At 36.8% G+C, this 18,469-nt stretch overlaps 1 protein-coding gene across 20 annotated transcripts in view; it reads right to left on the reverse strand.

Moving 5' to 3' along the window:
* AFDN (afadin, adherens junction formation factor) overlaps positions 1–18,469 on the reverse strand; it is a 127,062-nt gene that overhangs the window by 12,241 nt on the left and 96,352 nt on the right. For 16 of the 20 annotated variants that reach the window (XM_086743861.1, XM_086743860.1, XM_086743855.1 and 13 more), the window contains 7 exons: positions 11,423–11,488; positions 11,194–11,267; positions 10,545–10,663; positions 9,305–9,499; positions 8,956–9,047; positions 8,326–8,514; positions 4,752–5,774 (listed from right to left, as the gene is read on the reverse strand). In XM_086743861.1, the coding sequence (XP_086599987.1) occupies positions 4,752–5,774; positions 8,326–8,514; positions 8,956–9,047; positions 9,305–9,499; positions 10,545–10,663; positions 11,194–11,267; positions 11,423–11,488 (1,758 nt within the window). Of the gene's footprint in view, positions 1–2,906; positions 2,943–4,751; positions 5,775–8,325; positions 8,515–8,955; positions 9,048–9,304; positions 9,500–10,544; positions 10,664–11,193; positions 11,268–11,422; positions 11,489–18,469 lie in introns of all 20 variants that reach the window. The other 4 variants (XM_086743858.1, XM_086743846.1, XM_086743841.1 and 1 more) reach the window with 2 other exon arrangements.

An 18,469-nucleotide genomic window follows, 5' to 3' on the forward strand; every position in this document is an offset into this window, starting at 1 on the left:
AAAACAAAAACCTCTGAACATAGCAGCTACTGATCCCACGTTACAGCATGGATGCCTTTTTGCTTAGTAGCAAATATTCCCATTGAAATGCATTTAAAGAAGAAAATATTTCACACAAAATTAAAGGGGTAGTTCTATTTTCTTGTGAGCTTAACTAAAGAAAGATGGGAAAACTGGGCAGGGTTCCCACCTTGGAACTGTTGTCAACATCTGAACCATAATGATTGCAAAGACAACTGTATCCAGGTCAGAGTCTATTGTAAACATTTTGCCTTGTAAAAAGGCAAACATTTATACATAAGGTACAAAATGGAATAGAGCAACTATTACAGAGCGACATTTCATTTCTTTACGATTAGTAACTCTGGAGCACTCCCAGACCAAGGCAGGGAGCGGTGGGATGGCGAGGCACGCCAGAGTGCTCAAAGGCATTTGTCTTTGAGTGCGTACAACAGTACCCAGCTCAAACCGAACTCCGTAACTTTCAAGATGCTAAGGAAAGCCAGCTTCACGTCCCGTTTCTAGTAAGAGGGCTATTAGATTCTCAGGTTGAATATCTGGATTCAATACTTCTTCTCTAGTTAAAAATAATGTTTTCATGTTATTTGCTGTACTTCCAGGGTTCCTCCAAAGCAGCATGTTTCAGCAGAAACAGCTGATCCATAGAGCCAGTGACAGAGAAGAGCACTCTCCCAGCTGTAACTGAGCAAAGCAGCTAAGCACAAAGCACTAATTCTTTCCCCTTGCTTTGTCCCAGCTCTACTTAAAGTGCCAACGGTTTGCTCAGACGCACAACTCTGTCCCCTATCGCCAACATGACACTTGCAGCACTATTCCTACCTAGAGGAGGGCAAGAAAGGCCATCTTTCTTCTAAGCTATTGCTCCTTATAACGGATCAGCCCATTGGCTCCTTATCAGAAATGTTAAGATATTTATAGGACTGGCTGGCACCCAGGAGGTCTTAGATTCCAGACAAAATTAATTTCCCCAAGCACTGCTTAGAATGCTTTAAAAGAAGTTCCAGAAGAACTTCAAATTTATACCTATTTATTTATGAAAACTAAAAGCTAGGTCAGATCTGTTAGTAGCCCAGGGCATTAAAGACAAACACTAGCCAAGTTGACAATTAATGCATTAACTATTCATCACCTTTCACCAGCCTTTGAGTTAGCAGAACAGCTATCACCAATTCTCATGTCAGACATACAGAAAAAAGCATGGACCATTCTAAAATGTATTTTTTTTCCCCTCTAGAAACTACAAATTTCTTGAGTACATGAAGGATAGATGCAACTATGCCCAGAAAGTCATGTGAACAGTATGAAAATTACCAAGTTAGGAAAAATAGGTATTTGCTCGGTATAGCGTTCAACATCATCTATTTCAGAATTAGCTTGCTTTCTTTTTTTAAAGGTAAATTTATGAACATAGTAAATCCTCCACTGATTCAGGCCATGGATCCATCTAGCACAGTATTCTGTCTCTGACCATGGCAAGAAGAGCTGCACCTAAGCCTGGCCATTTCTTCTAGCATCTCCTCAGCATTCAGCATGGTACTAGAGATGTCAGCTGGTACAGCCCTGTGTAATCCTTTGAGTAGCTGTTTACAGGCGTGATGTCTATGAATTTGTCTAATCCATTTTTAAAGCTGATGATACTGTCTACCTTCACAACCTCCTGTCGCAGAAAGATCCAGAAGTTTACAGCCTGCTTGGCAAAGTACCTTATCTATCCAGTCGCAGCTCTGGGGACCAAGGCTTAAGCAAAAAAAAAAAAAAAAATACAGGAGCAGTAATAAGAAAAAATATTGATAGATACTAAGCCTGAAAAAATCCATGCCTTCTGGCTTGTCCATTAATTCCGAAAGCTGACACGCTTCACCTGTTCCACTGCTGTCAACTGCTTAATGCTCCTGTACCACTGATACAAACCTAACACCTTACGAAGTTATCTGAAGAATGCATTATAAAAGGTGATATATTTTTTTAATTGGTGTTGAATATCCAAATCCATACTTTGAACAGACACCTTTACAGTTTTTTTTCCAGCAGCACAAGTTAATTATACTAATAGAACTTGCAAGCATTACCTTTCTTTCAAATTGGTATACTAATTATACAGAAATACACTTTGAAGGGGATGTATTTCTTCTCTAGAAGGCTACGTAACTCTTTTTCCATGTACCTATTTCCAATGAGAGCAATAAAATAGAGAATTAGGTGGAGTCGTAGCAGTTACTACTCCAATTTGAAAGCCTGTCATGTTTCGGATGCAAGAAAATGGTATTAACCAATTGAAACTGAAATTATATGGTAATTTAATAATTGCATGTTTATGTGACCTACTTGGAAATATTAGTTCAGGGGTAATTTCTGAGTTTAGAATCCATTTTTACTTTAATGAGAAGATTGTAACACCTGTAAACAACAGCGTTTCAGCACTGTGCCGAAACAGTGTGCTGTAGTATTAGGCTCTCAGGACAATTTGACTTTGAATTGGAAAGGAATGGTGTTGCTAGAGCTCTTAAAAACTGCAGGGACGGGGAAGGGAAAGGAGGACATCTTACCTCACAGCCTGTTCATTCTAAGTTATTAGTAAGATTTTATAAACACGATTGCACAAAACATCACATACAGAGTTTCATATTAGACCACTGCTACAACAAACAAATCAAGCCTGCAAGCAGAACACAACATCTAAAAGGAGAGAAACACAGGGAAAGCAGTCACCACATCTGGAAACATTCAAATGCATGCTTACAGTAAACTTACTGCTTATTGTATCACAATGATTTTTGAACACTCAAAAGATGCCAAAATCATCATCCAAAGCATATAAGGTGGTTATTAATAGTATCAGGAATTGAAACAGGAAAGAGATATTGAAGAGAAGGAAACAAACATACCAAATCTAGAACAGAGATTGCTGGCACAGCAGTCTGCTGCAGGTAGTAAGAAAGGGGAAAAAAAGAAAGATGCAGTGAAAATAAAGATAGGTTAGACTTGTGCTATTTCAAAAGCATTTTCTTTTATTTGTTAAGTCAGCTGCTTTAAAACGAGGAACTGAATTGACATAATCCTGAAATACAGAAATGAAAACAATAAAATAATCCAAAATTCTTATCAGCATTGGTTTGACTCATTCAAAACCTCAGTATTTCTCCAGAGATGCTACTTACTGCATCTCTAGTGGTATAGACAGTGAAATATAACCAAAATGCAAACATTACATCAGTTCAGAACAACTGTTATTTTTTAGTTTCAAAACTTTCCAAAATGCTGGAAGAACTTTATGCACAAATAGTATTTTAAATCCAGCACTTGCAGAGAAGACTGATGTAATGTCATGCAATACAACTGGCTTTCTATTAATGACACATGGCTTTTTTAGCCTTGCTAGAGTAAAGTTTTAAAGACACTGTTTGTAAAAATGGCAGTTTTACATGGGGTTTTTTATGCCCACAGGTAACTGCCTATGTGCTACAAATTACACGTTAGCGATGCTGGGCTTTAACGCAACCTGTTTGCCAAAGATATATTATTGTTTTACACAGTAATAAAGTTAGCCACAAGAAAAAGGGAAAGCAATGCAGACTGCAGCGAATATGACAAGAGCGAGTTAAGGAAATTAAGCTGCCAAAAGAATCCTGAACTCAAATACTACTCAAGGCAATAGGTATTTCTGAATGTCAAAATAAGCACGTCCAAACATTTATCAAGAATTAAAAATTGCTTATCACAGGATTAAGTTGACTTTTCAAGATAAACAAACAGAAGATACTCAGCATATTACAGAGCTAGTTTTTAAGCCTGTCAAAGCATAGCTATTGGTACGTAACTTTGGTATCCGTGCTGTTATTCAGAAAAGAAAAACAAGTTTTTCTATAGAAACTGTTTCTCAGTAATAACAGATTCTGAGAGACAACAGCCACCAGCAAAGTGATAAAAACTTCATCTTAGTTCTATTCACTTATTACATGTATTATGGGCTTTCACAGTACTGAAACTAAGGTAAGCAAATCTTGTCAGATAATGATTAAACTGGACACCATGCAAAATCCAAGGCTGTATGAGCTGGAGCCCTAGCCAGGGTGTATTAGTTGTTACAACACCCAAAACCACACAGCTCAACCTAATGCTTCCCCCCAGCACTGCTGGGGTTACCACTGAGGTGGTGGTAAAGGTAGAGGTACAGCTGCCTTATACCCCAGCCTTTACTTGGAGCAGACCAGCAAGGTGGAATCTCAGTTCAGTTCGCTGTTCCCTGGAAACAGCACGCACTCAGTGTCTGTGTTCTGTTAGGTCCAAGACCATAACTAAGAACTCTTAGAGGTAAATATATTGGGGCAAAACTCCCACCATTTTTGTTTCTGCTTCTCCTAGAGACTTTCATAATTTCAAGGGTTTTTGCTTACCTTCCTCTAAGCAAATTCCTGCCATATTTAACCTTCTAATCCTACTCCAGGTACACAGCAAAATCCCTTTATCCAAAGGGAATTTCTTTCCCCACAACCAGAAAAGTAAATTTGACTGTAAGCTGTCATTCTGTAACAGGTAGCTGTGACATTTTCATAATACATCACTTAACTGGTGAAGTCACTGTAAGTTAGCAATTTTAAAATTCAAGGTATTTAAGAAAGCTTCATCCTCCTTTACCCTCTAAGAACATCAAAATACTCTGACAAAGCCAGATAACCCAACAAAATACATATTTACAATACTTTTTTCTAGAAAAGATTATGCCCTTTTACCCTTGCTCTTCTTTCTGCCTCCAGTCGCTGCATGATGAGCATAGTATCCACATCATCATCCTCCTCTTCATCATCATCTTCATCCTTTTGCTTTGATTCTTGAAGTCGCTTTTGGAACTGCCACTCAAGCATGAGTTTGCGCAGGCGGTCATTTTCTTCTGCTGTACGATCAGGCTTGTTCTGAAGTTCCTGAATCTCTTTACTCAGCATGTCCACAATGTGCATCTGTTGCTGCTTCTCCAGTTTCTCCTTAGCATCCCGTTTCCAGGGGTCTGGAGAGAGGCTATCACTAGAGGACAGTTCTTCCTTGCTGATAGTAATGTACTGCAGATCTCTCCGCTCAATAGTCCGAGGCTGCTGCTGGGGCTGTAACTCTCGAATGACTGTTTCTTGAGACCTCTGCAAAGTTGAAGGTTTTTCTGATTTCACTTGCTGAAGGGAAACAGGAGGAACCACAGGCTGAGCAGGAATTAGTGGCTGAGAACGCATTTGGCCCAGTTTTCTCTCTTGCTCACGACGTTTCCTTTCTCGTTCTTCTTCCAAACGTGCCTTTTCCTTTTCATACCACCTTTGATGCTCTTCTCTTTTTTTACGCTCGGCAGCAGCTACCTGGGAAGATGCTTGTGCTCCTATCTGATTTGGAGGAGGTGGGGGGGGCAGAGGCAAATCCATTTGTAGTTCATCAAATTCAGCTGCATAATGCACTGGAGGAGGCGGTGGTGGAGGAGGAAGATCTGTTCTGATGGGCTGGGAAATGGCCACTGGAGTTGGCTGACTAGTAGCTGGAGTTTTCCAACGGCCAGGTCCACTTTTAGTTAAACAAGAACCAGGCGAGACCGGTTTGGATGAATGGTTCAGGTGTTCTTGGCTAGATGTGCTAGAATCCACAGATGAATTAATCCACTGATCGCTGTCTGATTTCCGATCAATGTACTCTACATCCTTCCGTATAACAACTTCCAAACGATTCCTCTCTGGCTGGAAAACTTTATCTCTGAGTTCTTCCTGGGAACGAGCCACACGCTAGAAAAAATTAAACAAGGCATGTATTTCATAGTCCATCTGTATTAAAACATATTTGAAAATGGCTCACAAACCACATTCTTATTACTGAAGGTCATTATTTTCAGTGAATTTCAGCATTTCCATATCCAGTTAAGTTTCACAAAACCAACAATAAAATATTCTTCTCAGTCTTTTTAACTCATCCAAGTCATGAAAGACTTTGCAACCTCTGAAACGCCTGGAAACCTGGACTGGGAGGATGGATGAATGCAAAATGGAGCTTAAGCTGAAAACCTCTCCAGCTTGCACAATTTCTCAGGACTATCCCTGACATGTGAGCATCCCTCCCCCACATGTGAGTCCTGGCAGCTTGGAACAGCAGCTCAGGCGTACCAGCTCCATTCAGCCTTCAGCTGGCTTGACTGAGCATTTTTCCTATTGGGAAGGCAAACAGAAAGGCTGCTGAGGAAGAGACAAAGGAGCTGCTGCCTACTCTCCTCCATTAACAGGCGAGAAAACATGCAGGAAGCTCTCATTACTACAGTGTCACTCACGGGTATGAAATCTGGGCAGTCAGGTCTAATTCTACCTGCTCCTGGGGCATGGGTATACTGGTCTGCGCTCTTGTCGTTTTTTTAGTGCATCAAACACCAAATCTTTTTTTATACAAGCCGAGGGTCTGACTGCACTGTACAACCTCCTGAAAAAGAATACTGGACCATAAACTGGGCTTGTCAAATCTATTAATGGTTTTCTTGAAGTAAATATTCATACTTTGAATGTTAGGAACTACTAAGCACTGAACATATAATGTACCAATTATCAACAACTGGGAGAAGACTAAGAAAGCAAACTCCTTTTCTTTTTCCTCCATCAATGACCTTAATCATGACCTCTAAAGAATGCCTTCTTTGAGATGAACGAGGGTATTCTTTATGCTCTATTAGTCCAGCAGAGCTGAACACACAGCTATTTGTTTTACATTTGCTGTAAAGATGCACCTAGCTGAACAGTTTGCTAATGCCTTCAGAAAACAGGCATTTCACATTAGTCAGTAGCTTAAGAAAGCTTTTTTTTGTTTTAAAAAAGCCAAATTCTCACTGTAAAAATTTCAAGGATTTTTTTTATTTTTTTGTCAGTCTCTTTTCCTCTAATTTTCAACTTAAAAGAACTATTATATGGCAGTGAAAAGTTGCATACGCTTTCAATGCTTGTAGGGAGCTAGAGGTTATAGCCATTTGCTTTATGAAAATGCTTTCCTGCACTGCATTCAGCCTTAAGACCCTAACTCAAATACTGTATCTATCAACAGCCTGAACAGATGGGGTTCATCTCACCAGTTGTAACCACCTCGTCTAAAAGCTACTCAAGCTTGTCTTAAGCAGGACAGAGATGCATGTCCAGGCAGCAATTCATCCCATTAAGACAAATGGGTAGGAAACATTCTCTGGAGATAGTGGCCTCGCCCCATCCCATCGTCTACAGAGAGGACCTAGATGTTAACTATGCAACTAAGATTAGGTGAGATGAAATCACAAAAGGTGAAGGAGTTAAGCACAGAAATTCAGCAAAATATTTCCATAGCTATTTGCCACAGTCATTTAATTTGCAACATTCTCCTTCAAAATTACCCTCCTACTTAAGGAGTAATTAAGATTTGATAGCTATAATACTAAAAAAAAAAAAAACCAAAAAACAAAAAACAACAAAAAAACCCCCACTAATTTATATGACATTGCTATTCCAAAAATAAAAACATACTGAGTCTGGTGTAAGGCTCTGCTTTTATTACAAATTAAGAAATAGCAAAAAACCCAGATTTTCTCTACATATATTTTTAAGTCTTTGGTGGATTACAGAAAAAGATGATCCAGTGACTGGATTTAGTAGATCTATATTTAATTTCCTGTATGGATTTGAGTAAAGTTCTCATTTACAAAGAGCAGAACAACATTTATTTTTTTAATCTATAAAGGTACCTTGTGCATAAATTCATTTCAGGTTAAGAAGCATCTGCACTTTGATAATACATGTAACGAATTTATTTTTTAACTGGGAGCACAGAATGCATTTCAGTGAAGACTTTGGATAGGTCTCAAAGTACTGTTTTATTTCATTTTTAATACTTCACTTTGTCACTTAAACAATGCACCTGGCAGGCAAAGAAACATAAACCTTCCATGTAAACCTTCTTGGAAGAGTGAAAGATTTAGTTTGCTTTTCAGAAAACCACAACACGTTTTACAAGACAAACACTACCATCTACACCCCATTACCTCTAACGGGGGATTAAAACATCCCAGATGACAGGTCTGCAGAACGTGGTAACATAAATTCTAGGGAGGGGAAAACAAAACAAAACCAAAAAAAAAGAGGAAGAGTAGGATTTCTGAACCCAAGCCAATCTTGGCAAAAGCGCAATTGTTCTCCCCCTGTGGTACAGTTTGTCCTCAACAGCTCAGAGATTAGAGAGAGTTGACTGTTCTGCAAAAATGTCTCCAGCAGTCTTTTTTTTTTTGTCTTTTTTTTTTTTTCTTTCTTTCTTATATTGAAAGAAATTACTTCTCACCTGCATTGTAGTATTGATTGAATGATTACTGTCTGCCTGGACCTGTGGTTTTTCTTCATAATTTGGCCACTGACTCTGAGCTGGACCCATTCGATCCTGGGACTTTGAAGCTGGGAATGTGAAATACTCTCTAGTATAGGTCTGTGTTGGGATGGGATAAGCTTCAGGTCGTGGGGGCAAATTCTGTTCCTGAAAAAGGTAGGAAGAACATAAGGTAGAATTTTCTAATCACACAGATCTGTACAGAATATTATTGTAAACATGAACTTTTCAAATGCTTTCTTTTGGCTGATAAGAGCTTTTTTTTGTCTGGAACAGGACATAAAGAAGTTGTCCAGTATCAAACATAAATTGTGGTTAAGACTCATATTTTTATGGTCTAAAAGAAAGTATGCAATATTGCACAAACCCAAGAAATTACAAGAACAGTTTAATGAATAAAATTTAATAAAAATAATTCAAAGCTGTCTCAATCCTTCATTAGCTCTAATAAGCAAAACTCCCACCCTGTCACTAGCACCAGCATTATGTTCAAATAGTTAGGTAACACACTGGTTTTATTCAAGCACACTGATGCTATTGAAAGCTAAGGAAAGTTTAATAGCCAGCATTTTGCTTGCCACTTCTGACCTCTGTACAAAGATTTCCAGTAGAGACTGAGGTTATTTTGGTGGTAGTTCCAGATGCATAAGCATTCTTTCCCCCAGGGCTTGGAGGCTGATCTGTTGGAAAGTTAAAGGAAGCATTTACATGACTGTTAATAATAATTTACAGAACTTAAAACAATAGTATTCACAAAGTAACTGATTTTTCCATTGAATAGTTCTAACAAGAGGCTTGCTCCAAATGTTACCATTACTACTACGTTAGCATATTAAACTTAATCCATCTTTAAAAATAAACACTCTTTTTGAATTCAACAGCCTCTAAAACTAGTGGAGGAGGCATCTACCCCTAAAAGAAGGATAATCTTACTTACTTGCTACATTGGGACTGGAGCGATGATCAGCTCTGTTCTTCATTAACCTCTCATCCCCTGGCAGCTTCTTTGGTTCACTGTACTCTGTCCACGGCAGCTGAGGGCTCTCAGGTGACCCATTTTGAGTGGAGTTATTGTACAGCTCAAAACCTTCACTCTTTGGTCGAGGTTTACCTGAGCCACGGCGGTCAGAAACTGTAACAGTTGGATATGTATTTTCCCCCTTTCACTTATATTAACTACTGTCTAGCATATTCTTTTTCCAGCCAGAGCTACCTTGCTTGTATAATTAAAAAATGAGTTCCTAGTAAAGCAAATGCTAAATTTAAAAAATATTTACTTATTCAGATACACAATCCCACTCTTGTATCAACTATATGGAATTCCTTTGATTTGTATGCTTCAAAAAAGCTTTTGAAAAGGTACCACAATATTTGGAAAAGCCAACTGTGATTTACTGCAAAGTCTCTTGCTGACTCTCAGAGGCATATGGCATCTGGGATGTTGTTGTAAACTGTGATAATGAGGATTTATTCTTTTAACCCATTCTTTTCTATACTGTAGTACTACCGTATATGTAGAAGAGATCTTCCTTTACAAAATAACGTCCTTTATAACATTTTAAAATAATAATTAAATATGTCTTTTGGAGTATCATCCACTGAAGTAGGATGATAAAATATCAAATGATAGAATATGATAAAGTTCCCATGATCAAACACAGAAACTTAAGATGACACATTTCAATATTTTTAGTTTAAAAAAAAAAAAATTCAGTGGCCAAATATGTTCCAGGGGCTTCTGTTTCCATTTATTTCTCTCTTAGTTAATTACATTGCACTCTCTGGTTACAAGGAAGCCATATTCTGAGAGGAGGAGAGAAGCTTTTATGAAAGGGACAGAAAAGCCATTGAAGGTTAATGCCCTTTGGATTAATTACATTCTATTTGTTAATATAAAAATTACTTCAAATCAGAACTGTGTTTAAGTGCATCACTTAGTTTTTGAAAAGGTACATATGCAAAACATTTATTAATGATTGGACTAGCATAATTTCAAACAGTATTTAAAAACAGATGAACTTTTGATAAGGAAGGAAATGCTTATTTTCTGTGCAATTACGTTTCTTTTCTGATTTAGTATTTTGGTAATACTTGGCAAGCTACTGTGAATTATTTTATTTTCTGCATTCTAAGAATTATAAAGCTGTTATCGACATAAATAATATTAGCATTTTTACCTCTTTGCATCATTGGTGATGGCTGATTAAGCAGAGTTGCCAGACCATGGTAAATTGCTCCTTGTTTTGCTACTTCTAGCGTTACTACAGAACCTGTCCTAGTCATAAGTTCTGCTGCCCTGCAATAAAAGCCAAAGCAAATAAAACACAATAAAGTTGGGCACTGTATTACTTAGTTGTCCTTATCATCACTTTGTATGTCATGATTTCCCACATTTATTCTAGCAATCTTTTGTTTGACAAAAAAGACATTCTTTTTCTGATAAATACTTAAAATCACCTAGAAGAAAAATTAGAAGATGATCACTAGAAGACATGCTTACTAAACAGGCAACACCTACAGGCAAATACTTTTTTCAGTTTCTTCAGTTAAAGGACAGAAGCCAAAATATTTAAAATTAGAGCTAAATAAAGTTTGCTCAAAACCAAAACCCAAATGTGTAATACAATCCCTTCTATAAAGATAACCCGTATCATGTACAGACAATACTACATGAACAGTTGAACTTGTTCCTAAGGTTATTCATAAGCAGTTATAAAAAGCCAAGACAAAGCCTAACATGTAAAAACACACGCTTCAGCTCTTTTCAGTAAATTATTACTGTCACATTTTCTTCATGTAAAGAGACCCAAGGAAAGCATTCCATACCTTTCCTGGGACAGGCCTACCAAACTTCGACCATCCACACTGAGCAACTGATCCCCTGCAGCCAGACGACCATCCTAATTACATAAGAGAGGAAAAAAATTCATACACGAATAATAACATGGTCTAAATTAAAACAGTTATTCATACATACTAGTAAATAAAGGATTTTAAAGCATTTCCGAAGGATTCTTCTACCTTTGAACTTCTGATATTTAATAATATTACTAACCACATCTGCAGCACCTCCTTTCACAACAGACTTGACGTATATTCCAAGTTTGTCTTGACCAGCACCCTACAGAGAAAGAGGCATTAATTCATTACATTTATAATATTTGATGTCTTAAGCATTCCACAAGTGTTAATAAGAATTTTACATGGCTAGGTAAACCTCTAAATTCTCATTACTTTTATATATTCCCAATCTGGAAAAAAACCAAACCAAAACAAAACAGAAAAGAGTTATATTCAATTAAAGTAAAAAGAAAATTTTAATATTAGGCCTACTGAACCTGCAAGCATTGTTAGAAGCAAAGAATATTTGGTCTTAATGCAAGCTTGAATAAGGAAAGTAATACATTAACTAAAACATATACTTTAGAAGTTTCTCCTAATCCCCTTCTAATAAGAAATACTTATTTGCACTTTTACATGCATGTTATTACTTTTATACCTCTACATATTATATTCCAAAAGACTGCACTGTTTCCCTTGCTAATACCCAAATGAAACAAGGAAAATTGCAGATTACAAGAAAAAGGAATAGAAATGCTTTTTACATTCATTAGGGCCATAAAGGAGCCAGTATAAAGGAACAAACAATGCTTTAGTTGTACAATTAACAAGTAAAGTAGACATTATAATTACTAAGACTTTCAGAGCTGACAGAGTCAATATTTCAGTCTACTGCAAAACCATGCAGTTTTGTTCATAAAACATCTGCCTCAAAGTATCCTGCTAAATTTTAAAAGGACTGTTAACAGTGAGCTTATTGCTAGCCATCCAACAGATCCAAGACAAGAGAACATGAGCGTCTATTCAAGCCATGCTGTTGCGTCATCCACATGCTCAAATTTACACGACACCACACAGGTCAGTCAAAATGTTAGTATCACAAACCTTTAAGTTGTCACTTGCAATGTAAGGCAATCACTTGTGACTTCATTATCTACTATAGCAAACTGTGCCTTTTTACTCTGCAAGTCACTTGGTAGAAGAACGCTAAGTTTTCAGAGCACAGTTTTTAATGGAATTTCGTTCTCTAACATTACTCCCCAAGTTGCTTTGATATTGAATATGCAACCTCCTCCTCCTTTTTCGACACCCAGCATTTCCAACTCTCCGCCCCCACCCCCCGCCTTCTTTTGGCAACAAAAGCATTCATTGCTCCCACCAGTATAATCAAGTAAAACAAAAATAAAGGTGAAGATTATTCAAAAGCTACTGTTACCGCTCGTTTTCTAAGCAGGTGAAGAACCTAATTTTTATTCATTAAATCTTGACTTAATCCCAAATGTTTACTCAAAAGCCACAGAAAAGGAATTACTTTGAGTCCCATGATTCCAGATTAACATTCTACATGTCCATGTTTTTCATAATAATTGCTTAAGCTGTACTTAAAGAAAAAAGGAAAAAAAAAAGTAATAAATAACTGAAGTAAGGACACTTTCTTTGTCTGGAAAGAATATGACGTCAATGAAAAAAAATTTGTGGTTTTTTTTTTTGTTTGGTTGGTTTTTAAAGGGCTCTAAAGAAATACCAAGGTAACTGCAAAATATTTTTAACTTTATACCAGAAAAATTTGTTACAGTTATGAGAAAGACATGTCAGAAGACAGCTAGATAAATGTAATGAAAAATGAAACCGTGCTTCACAAATCTGCCTCCCCCCCCCAAACAACCAAGAAGCACACAGGGAAGGATGATCTGGTTGACAGAACACCTAGGCTTCCAGGACACACGTGGCAAGATCTCTTACCAAGATATAGGTGACATAGCATAAAAAGAAACTTGCCCTTGTATATTAATAGTTGGCTCAACAACAGTATTGAAGTTATTAGTTTTCACAAGGAACGAAACTTATCAGAGAAGCCCTAACTGAATATGCTGTTCACCATGCACATAAAAGTGCTCCAGAAAAAGGGCAAACAATAATGTAACTAAATTTGCCACATAGAAAATTTCTCAGTTAAGTTAAAACCAAAGGTTGGGGAAAGATCACAAGATGCTGAACACTGGAGCAATAACATGGGGAAAACTTATTTCATTGGTCCAAATGTGAAGAAATGCTCCAACTTTGTAAGGGACAGGTCCCCATTAGAGCATTATTGGCAGAACCAGTTACCACCTTGTTGGGAACTGAAAATTATGATGATTTGGTTTATACACCCTGAAGCCACTTGGGATTGATGCTGCCTTTATTCAGTCCTAAATTCAAAAGGTTGCTAGCAAGAATCTCATCCCCGCCTGGGTCCAGTAAACCAAAGTTCTGCCTAATAGAGTCAAAGATTAGGTAAAAAACAGCAAGCCTTTGGAAAAGCACTGCCACTTTAAACAGCGCACGTATTAATCGAGCAATTTTGAGATTGTGACTTTGCTACTCATAAATTACATTAGACACGCTATATCCATACACATCACCTATCTTATGCTTGATTACAATTACTAGTGTGCATTAAATAAAGTTAACCCCTTCTGTTTAAGCCCATGATGTGTGCATTGGTTTGCAGGTAGTGATGAGGTGAACATTTGCAATTGTACAAACACCTATATAATAGTTTCAAAATTGGCTTTAACTCCTTGAGAAAGATCTGTTTAGTCACCGTTTTCAGAGCTATCTTCACATATCAGCTCAAGTATGTAGAAGCCAAAAGAACTAACAGAAAAGAACAAATGGATCAGAAACCACCAAGGTCACCAAACATCTAAAAGGTTCACATTTAGTAAACTGTTTATAATTCTGATTATTCTAAGGCTCAGAATATAACAAGGATTAAGAGAAACACGAATAGCTTCCTTGAGAGAACCAACTAAATAGACATGAACTCCTCAGCTTAGCAGCAATCAAGGAAACGAACGTCTATGGCATTACGAGTGGCAAAGACTGGATTATTTACCATCTCTCTAAACAGCTAACAGACAAAGCTTTCTTATTCAGCTTATTCAGCTAGGATATTTTAAAAAGTAAAAAACCAAACAAAAAAGAGAACATTTTCCATAGGTTTTCATAATTAAATTTGGAACTGCCAGGAACAAGACTGCTGTAGATGCCAAACTGTAAACATGCACATGAAAGATCACAGATTCATGGTACAGCCCTTAAAGAGCTTTCAGAAAAAATGATACAGATATAATATATTCTGAAGGAAATTCTGATATGACAGAAAGCTAAAAACTAGGAGGAACCATCTTATACATGTTTTATCTTCTTTGGCTAAATACCCCACAGCTGCCGGATACCAGATCAAATGGATTTTTGCTGTGAGTATGATTGTTCTTATATTCTAAGCCTTACAGTAAAATTTTTCATTAGGATTTAAAGGAGTTGACATTTTACAGTTTGTTCCTTCTTTTTTAATGCTTTTATGAAGCCTGTACAGTTTGTGAATCCCTTTCCTGTTCTTTTAAGAGAAGTTATGAGCAGATGTGTTAGCTCCAAGTCATCTCGCAATACAAAAGTGATGACTTTTGAAAGCATAAAAAATGATTTAAAAATAAATCTCCATTCAGATTACATAAAAATAATCTTTATCAGCTACCACATCTACCCACATATTATGAGGACAAATGAGTTCCTTCCCTGCCTACTTCACATGCCATTTAAAGTTTTCTCACAACATGCTTGTCCTCTCACTTATACTTGGGAAGACCTCTCAGTAAGCACCCTCAAAGTTAACTCATCATCTTCCTTCAACTTTTACCCTAAGCCTTAAAGTAATTTGAATCTAAATTCTTAATTTATATTGAAATAGAATTAATTTTGCTTCAGTTCCACTTTCCAGAAGACTGCATTAGAAGGAAATGTACAGTTATTAGGACACAAAAAGGATGTTAATATGTCGTTAGACATGCATACTGAACTCCAAATTGAGCTAAATTCTCATACACACCACAGATTTTTCTCTTGTCATTTACTGACATTACAATAAAACAGGTTTCTTTGTAAACTGCTTATTAACCTGCTTTTCTTTCAAAGGAATGTGAAGGTCAATGTAACAAACTATTCCCCTACAAACAAAAAAGAGAGCAATGACATGTGTGTATCAATAACAGTAATACAGCAAACGTTCTTTTCAGTTCACTTAATATTCTCCAGTCCTGAGTAATGAAAGCACGTGTATCTAAAGCTGTTAGTTCGAACAGAAAGCCACAATTGTAGAGAAGTTAGATGCTTATGGAAAGCAAGAATCAAGGAAGCATAAAAAGATGGTTCATTCCCCCAAGATTAACCTATAGCACATTTTCTCAAACATATATATAGCCAATTATAAAATCCTCAAAACCTTTACAAGTATTTTTCAAAAAATAATGTAATGTAGAAAATTCTAAAAGAAAAAAAAAAAGCCTCATCTATAGTAGCAAATGCTCTCGTGCTACCAATCTACCTTTTTTCTTTCACACTTGGAGCAATGTTTTCCCATAATCCTAGCAAAAAGTGAAATGGTAGTACCCTTTAAAGGAAAAAATTGGTAAATCCTTTCCCTTAAGTAACAACTTAAGGAAAATTTTCACGATGTGTAACTGGAAGACACCAGAAATCTACTGCTACTTCTTTATTGCTTCCAAATTAGCAACTGCACTGCTTATGAACAGCATAACTGTTTATAGTCATACTGGAAAGGGAGGTTGCTAGGAGGCTCCCGGATCAATAAGGGAGGGTGACATTATTCTTGTTAAGCTGTTCTGCCACTTTTTCAGGTTACAGCATCTGTGCACCTGTGGTAACAAATGCAAAATCAGAGGCTGTGAATATATAGGACAAACGTCACCTAGGCTTTTCACATCAGATCCAGAACTGGGCTTTTTACTGCTAGAAACCCAAAAGCCTTCTTTAAGAAGGAAAATAAGAGCCAGGAATTGTTCATCTTGTCAACACATGAACAATTTACCCATGTTTGCACCACACCTGTGAACTTCCAGCAGCAAAGTCTTTTTTTTAATGAGCAATTAAAAAAACCCAAAACAATGGAGTTTGACCTAACAGATAATATTTCATTTAAAAACTGCCCAAGTAATTCCCAAATGGGTTAAAACAGCATGACATAAAACAATCAGTGTTTCTCTGCTGCAGCCTGAGACTCCACTATTTGGTGAATAGTGTGATTTTTAACCCAATATTTAAACCGTTTCAAATTCCCAAATTCTGTTATAGATCACCTATTGACTGGTCGAGCAGCTCTGAGCAGTGTCTGCAGAGGAATAGTATTCTCGTGGAAGCTGACTCTGAAAACAATTGTAAAACCAAACAAGCCACAGATACAGATCCCCACACAGAGAAGCAAACTATACATGGCGAGGGAGAAAGTTATGAACATTTGAAGTTCATCATCATTTTGAGCTTTTTATAGCCTGCATGCCAAATGCACTCAAAAGACACTTCCCAGCTTTGCCAAGGTCCACCCATTCCCATCCTAAACATAAAAAGTTCAAATAATCATAACTTTAGCAAGGGATGGAGATGAATAGCATATCTGGAGTTGAAGTAAATACATCCTGTTAGAAAAATCAGAACACCTTCACTGATATAATTATATAATGGGATAAAAATGTCCCAGGAAGCTTAATTAGCTCTCTGAGTAAAAACATCAAAAGAGCCCTGAAAATAATCTTCTCCATGCTTGAGTTTATTAATCTTTAAGATAGATGCACATAGCCAACACATGGGAAACTGAGGAAAACAATTAAGTGTTGTTCTCAGAAAGAAGCCATGTATTTGCATGAGATGCAACATCTGTATGAAGGGTTTGGATTTTTATCATCTTATTCGTAAGAAGTAATTTAATGTTCTAAACGAGAAAAAGTTTAAAGATGTTAACATACTGCCCTTGCAAATTTGGCATGCACTTAAATTTAGTCACAGTATGAGAAAAATGAATTTGCAGTGACTTATAGCTTGCTGCAGGACCTGTGCATTCTACAACAATGTGGAACATTGTCTTGTATTTAGGCGGAATTTTAATAGATCTTCTAATCCTACTTGGAAGGTAAAGGCAAACACAGGATACTTCTGCATACAGAAGTCTGTTTAGAATGGTAACTCAAGTCTTTATCCTAAATCTAAATGAAAAAGAGAATGTGTGGGAAAATATTTGTTTAAGTGACCAGATCACCTTGTAAAAAGTAAATAAACAATGAGTCCTTCTCTAAGAAAGAGAGTACTAATAAAAGGAGCTACAAGTCAAGAAGATAAGCAAAACACTGATGTATGAAATGCTATCAATAAATCCAGCAATTAAGACTTATCACAAGTTCTGTTTCCCTTAGATCTGTTTTTATTGCAGCTGTGTGGCGCACATACAAAAGACAGGTAAGCTTTCAGAAACGAGAATTAGCTTTATTTTTGTCACAGTAGCCTAATTTTGAATAGCTCTTATCACAGAACAAAAAAATGTTCTGAAAAATTTTACAAGACAGAGTCTAAAATGACAACCTGAGGATACAAAGAAAAGCAAGGAAATGAAACACAGAGAGGCTTGTTAAGTTTATTACACATGTCAATTATGATGATTGTTGGGAGGTCACATCAGTACTGTTCATAGGCCATTGAAGGCACAGTCCATACAAGTTTAACTTTTCTTTTGAAATTAAATGAAAACTTCAAATTATTGAAGTGGTACTCATTAGGCCCTAGTTTAGTGTAAGCATGGGTCAACAATGTTCAGCTACATTCCAATGTATTATTTAAATAAGAAATACTTATTTTTCTGGTAATTTGTAGCTGAGTTGACAGGGGACCTACTCAAACGTCTATGTAGACCCTACATAAGAATTGACACAATCTTCTGCATACAAAGTCTGGACATGAAATGAATACTGCAATTCGGCTCCCCAACACTGTAAAATACATAAATATTGTAATTCAGCCCCAAAACACTATAATTTAATGAATAAGAAGGAAGTAGCTTACACATGTAAGAGAAAAAATAGTAGTAGTTATAGTTATAATAAATATAGTTATAATTTGTTTCACAGTTCTATCATTTCTCCACCACATGGAAGCAAAAAACCCAAAACCCCAATACATTTACACTATCAACAGAACTGAATCTCAGAAGACG

The sequence above is a fragment of the Chlamydotis macqueenii genome, chromosome 3 (assembly GCF_036417535.1).
Source record: "Chlamydotis macqueenii isolate bChlMac1 chromosome 3, bChlMac1.mat, whole genome shotgun sequence".
Lineage (NCBI taxonomy): Eukaryota > Metazoa > Chordata > Aves > Otidiformes > Otididae > Chlamydotis > Chlamydotis macqueenii.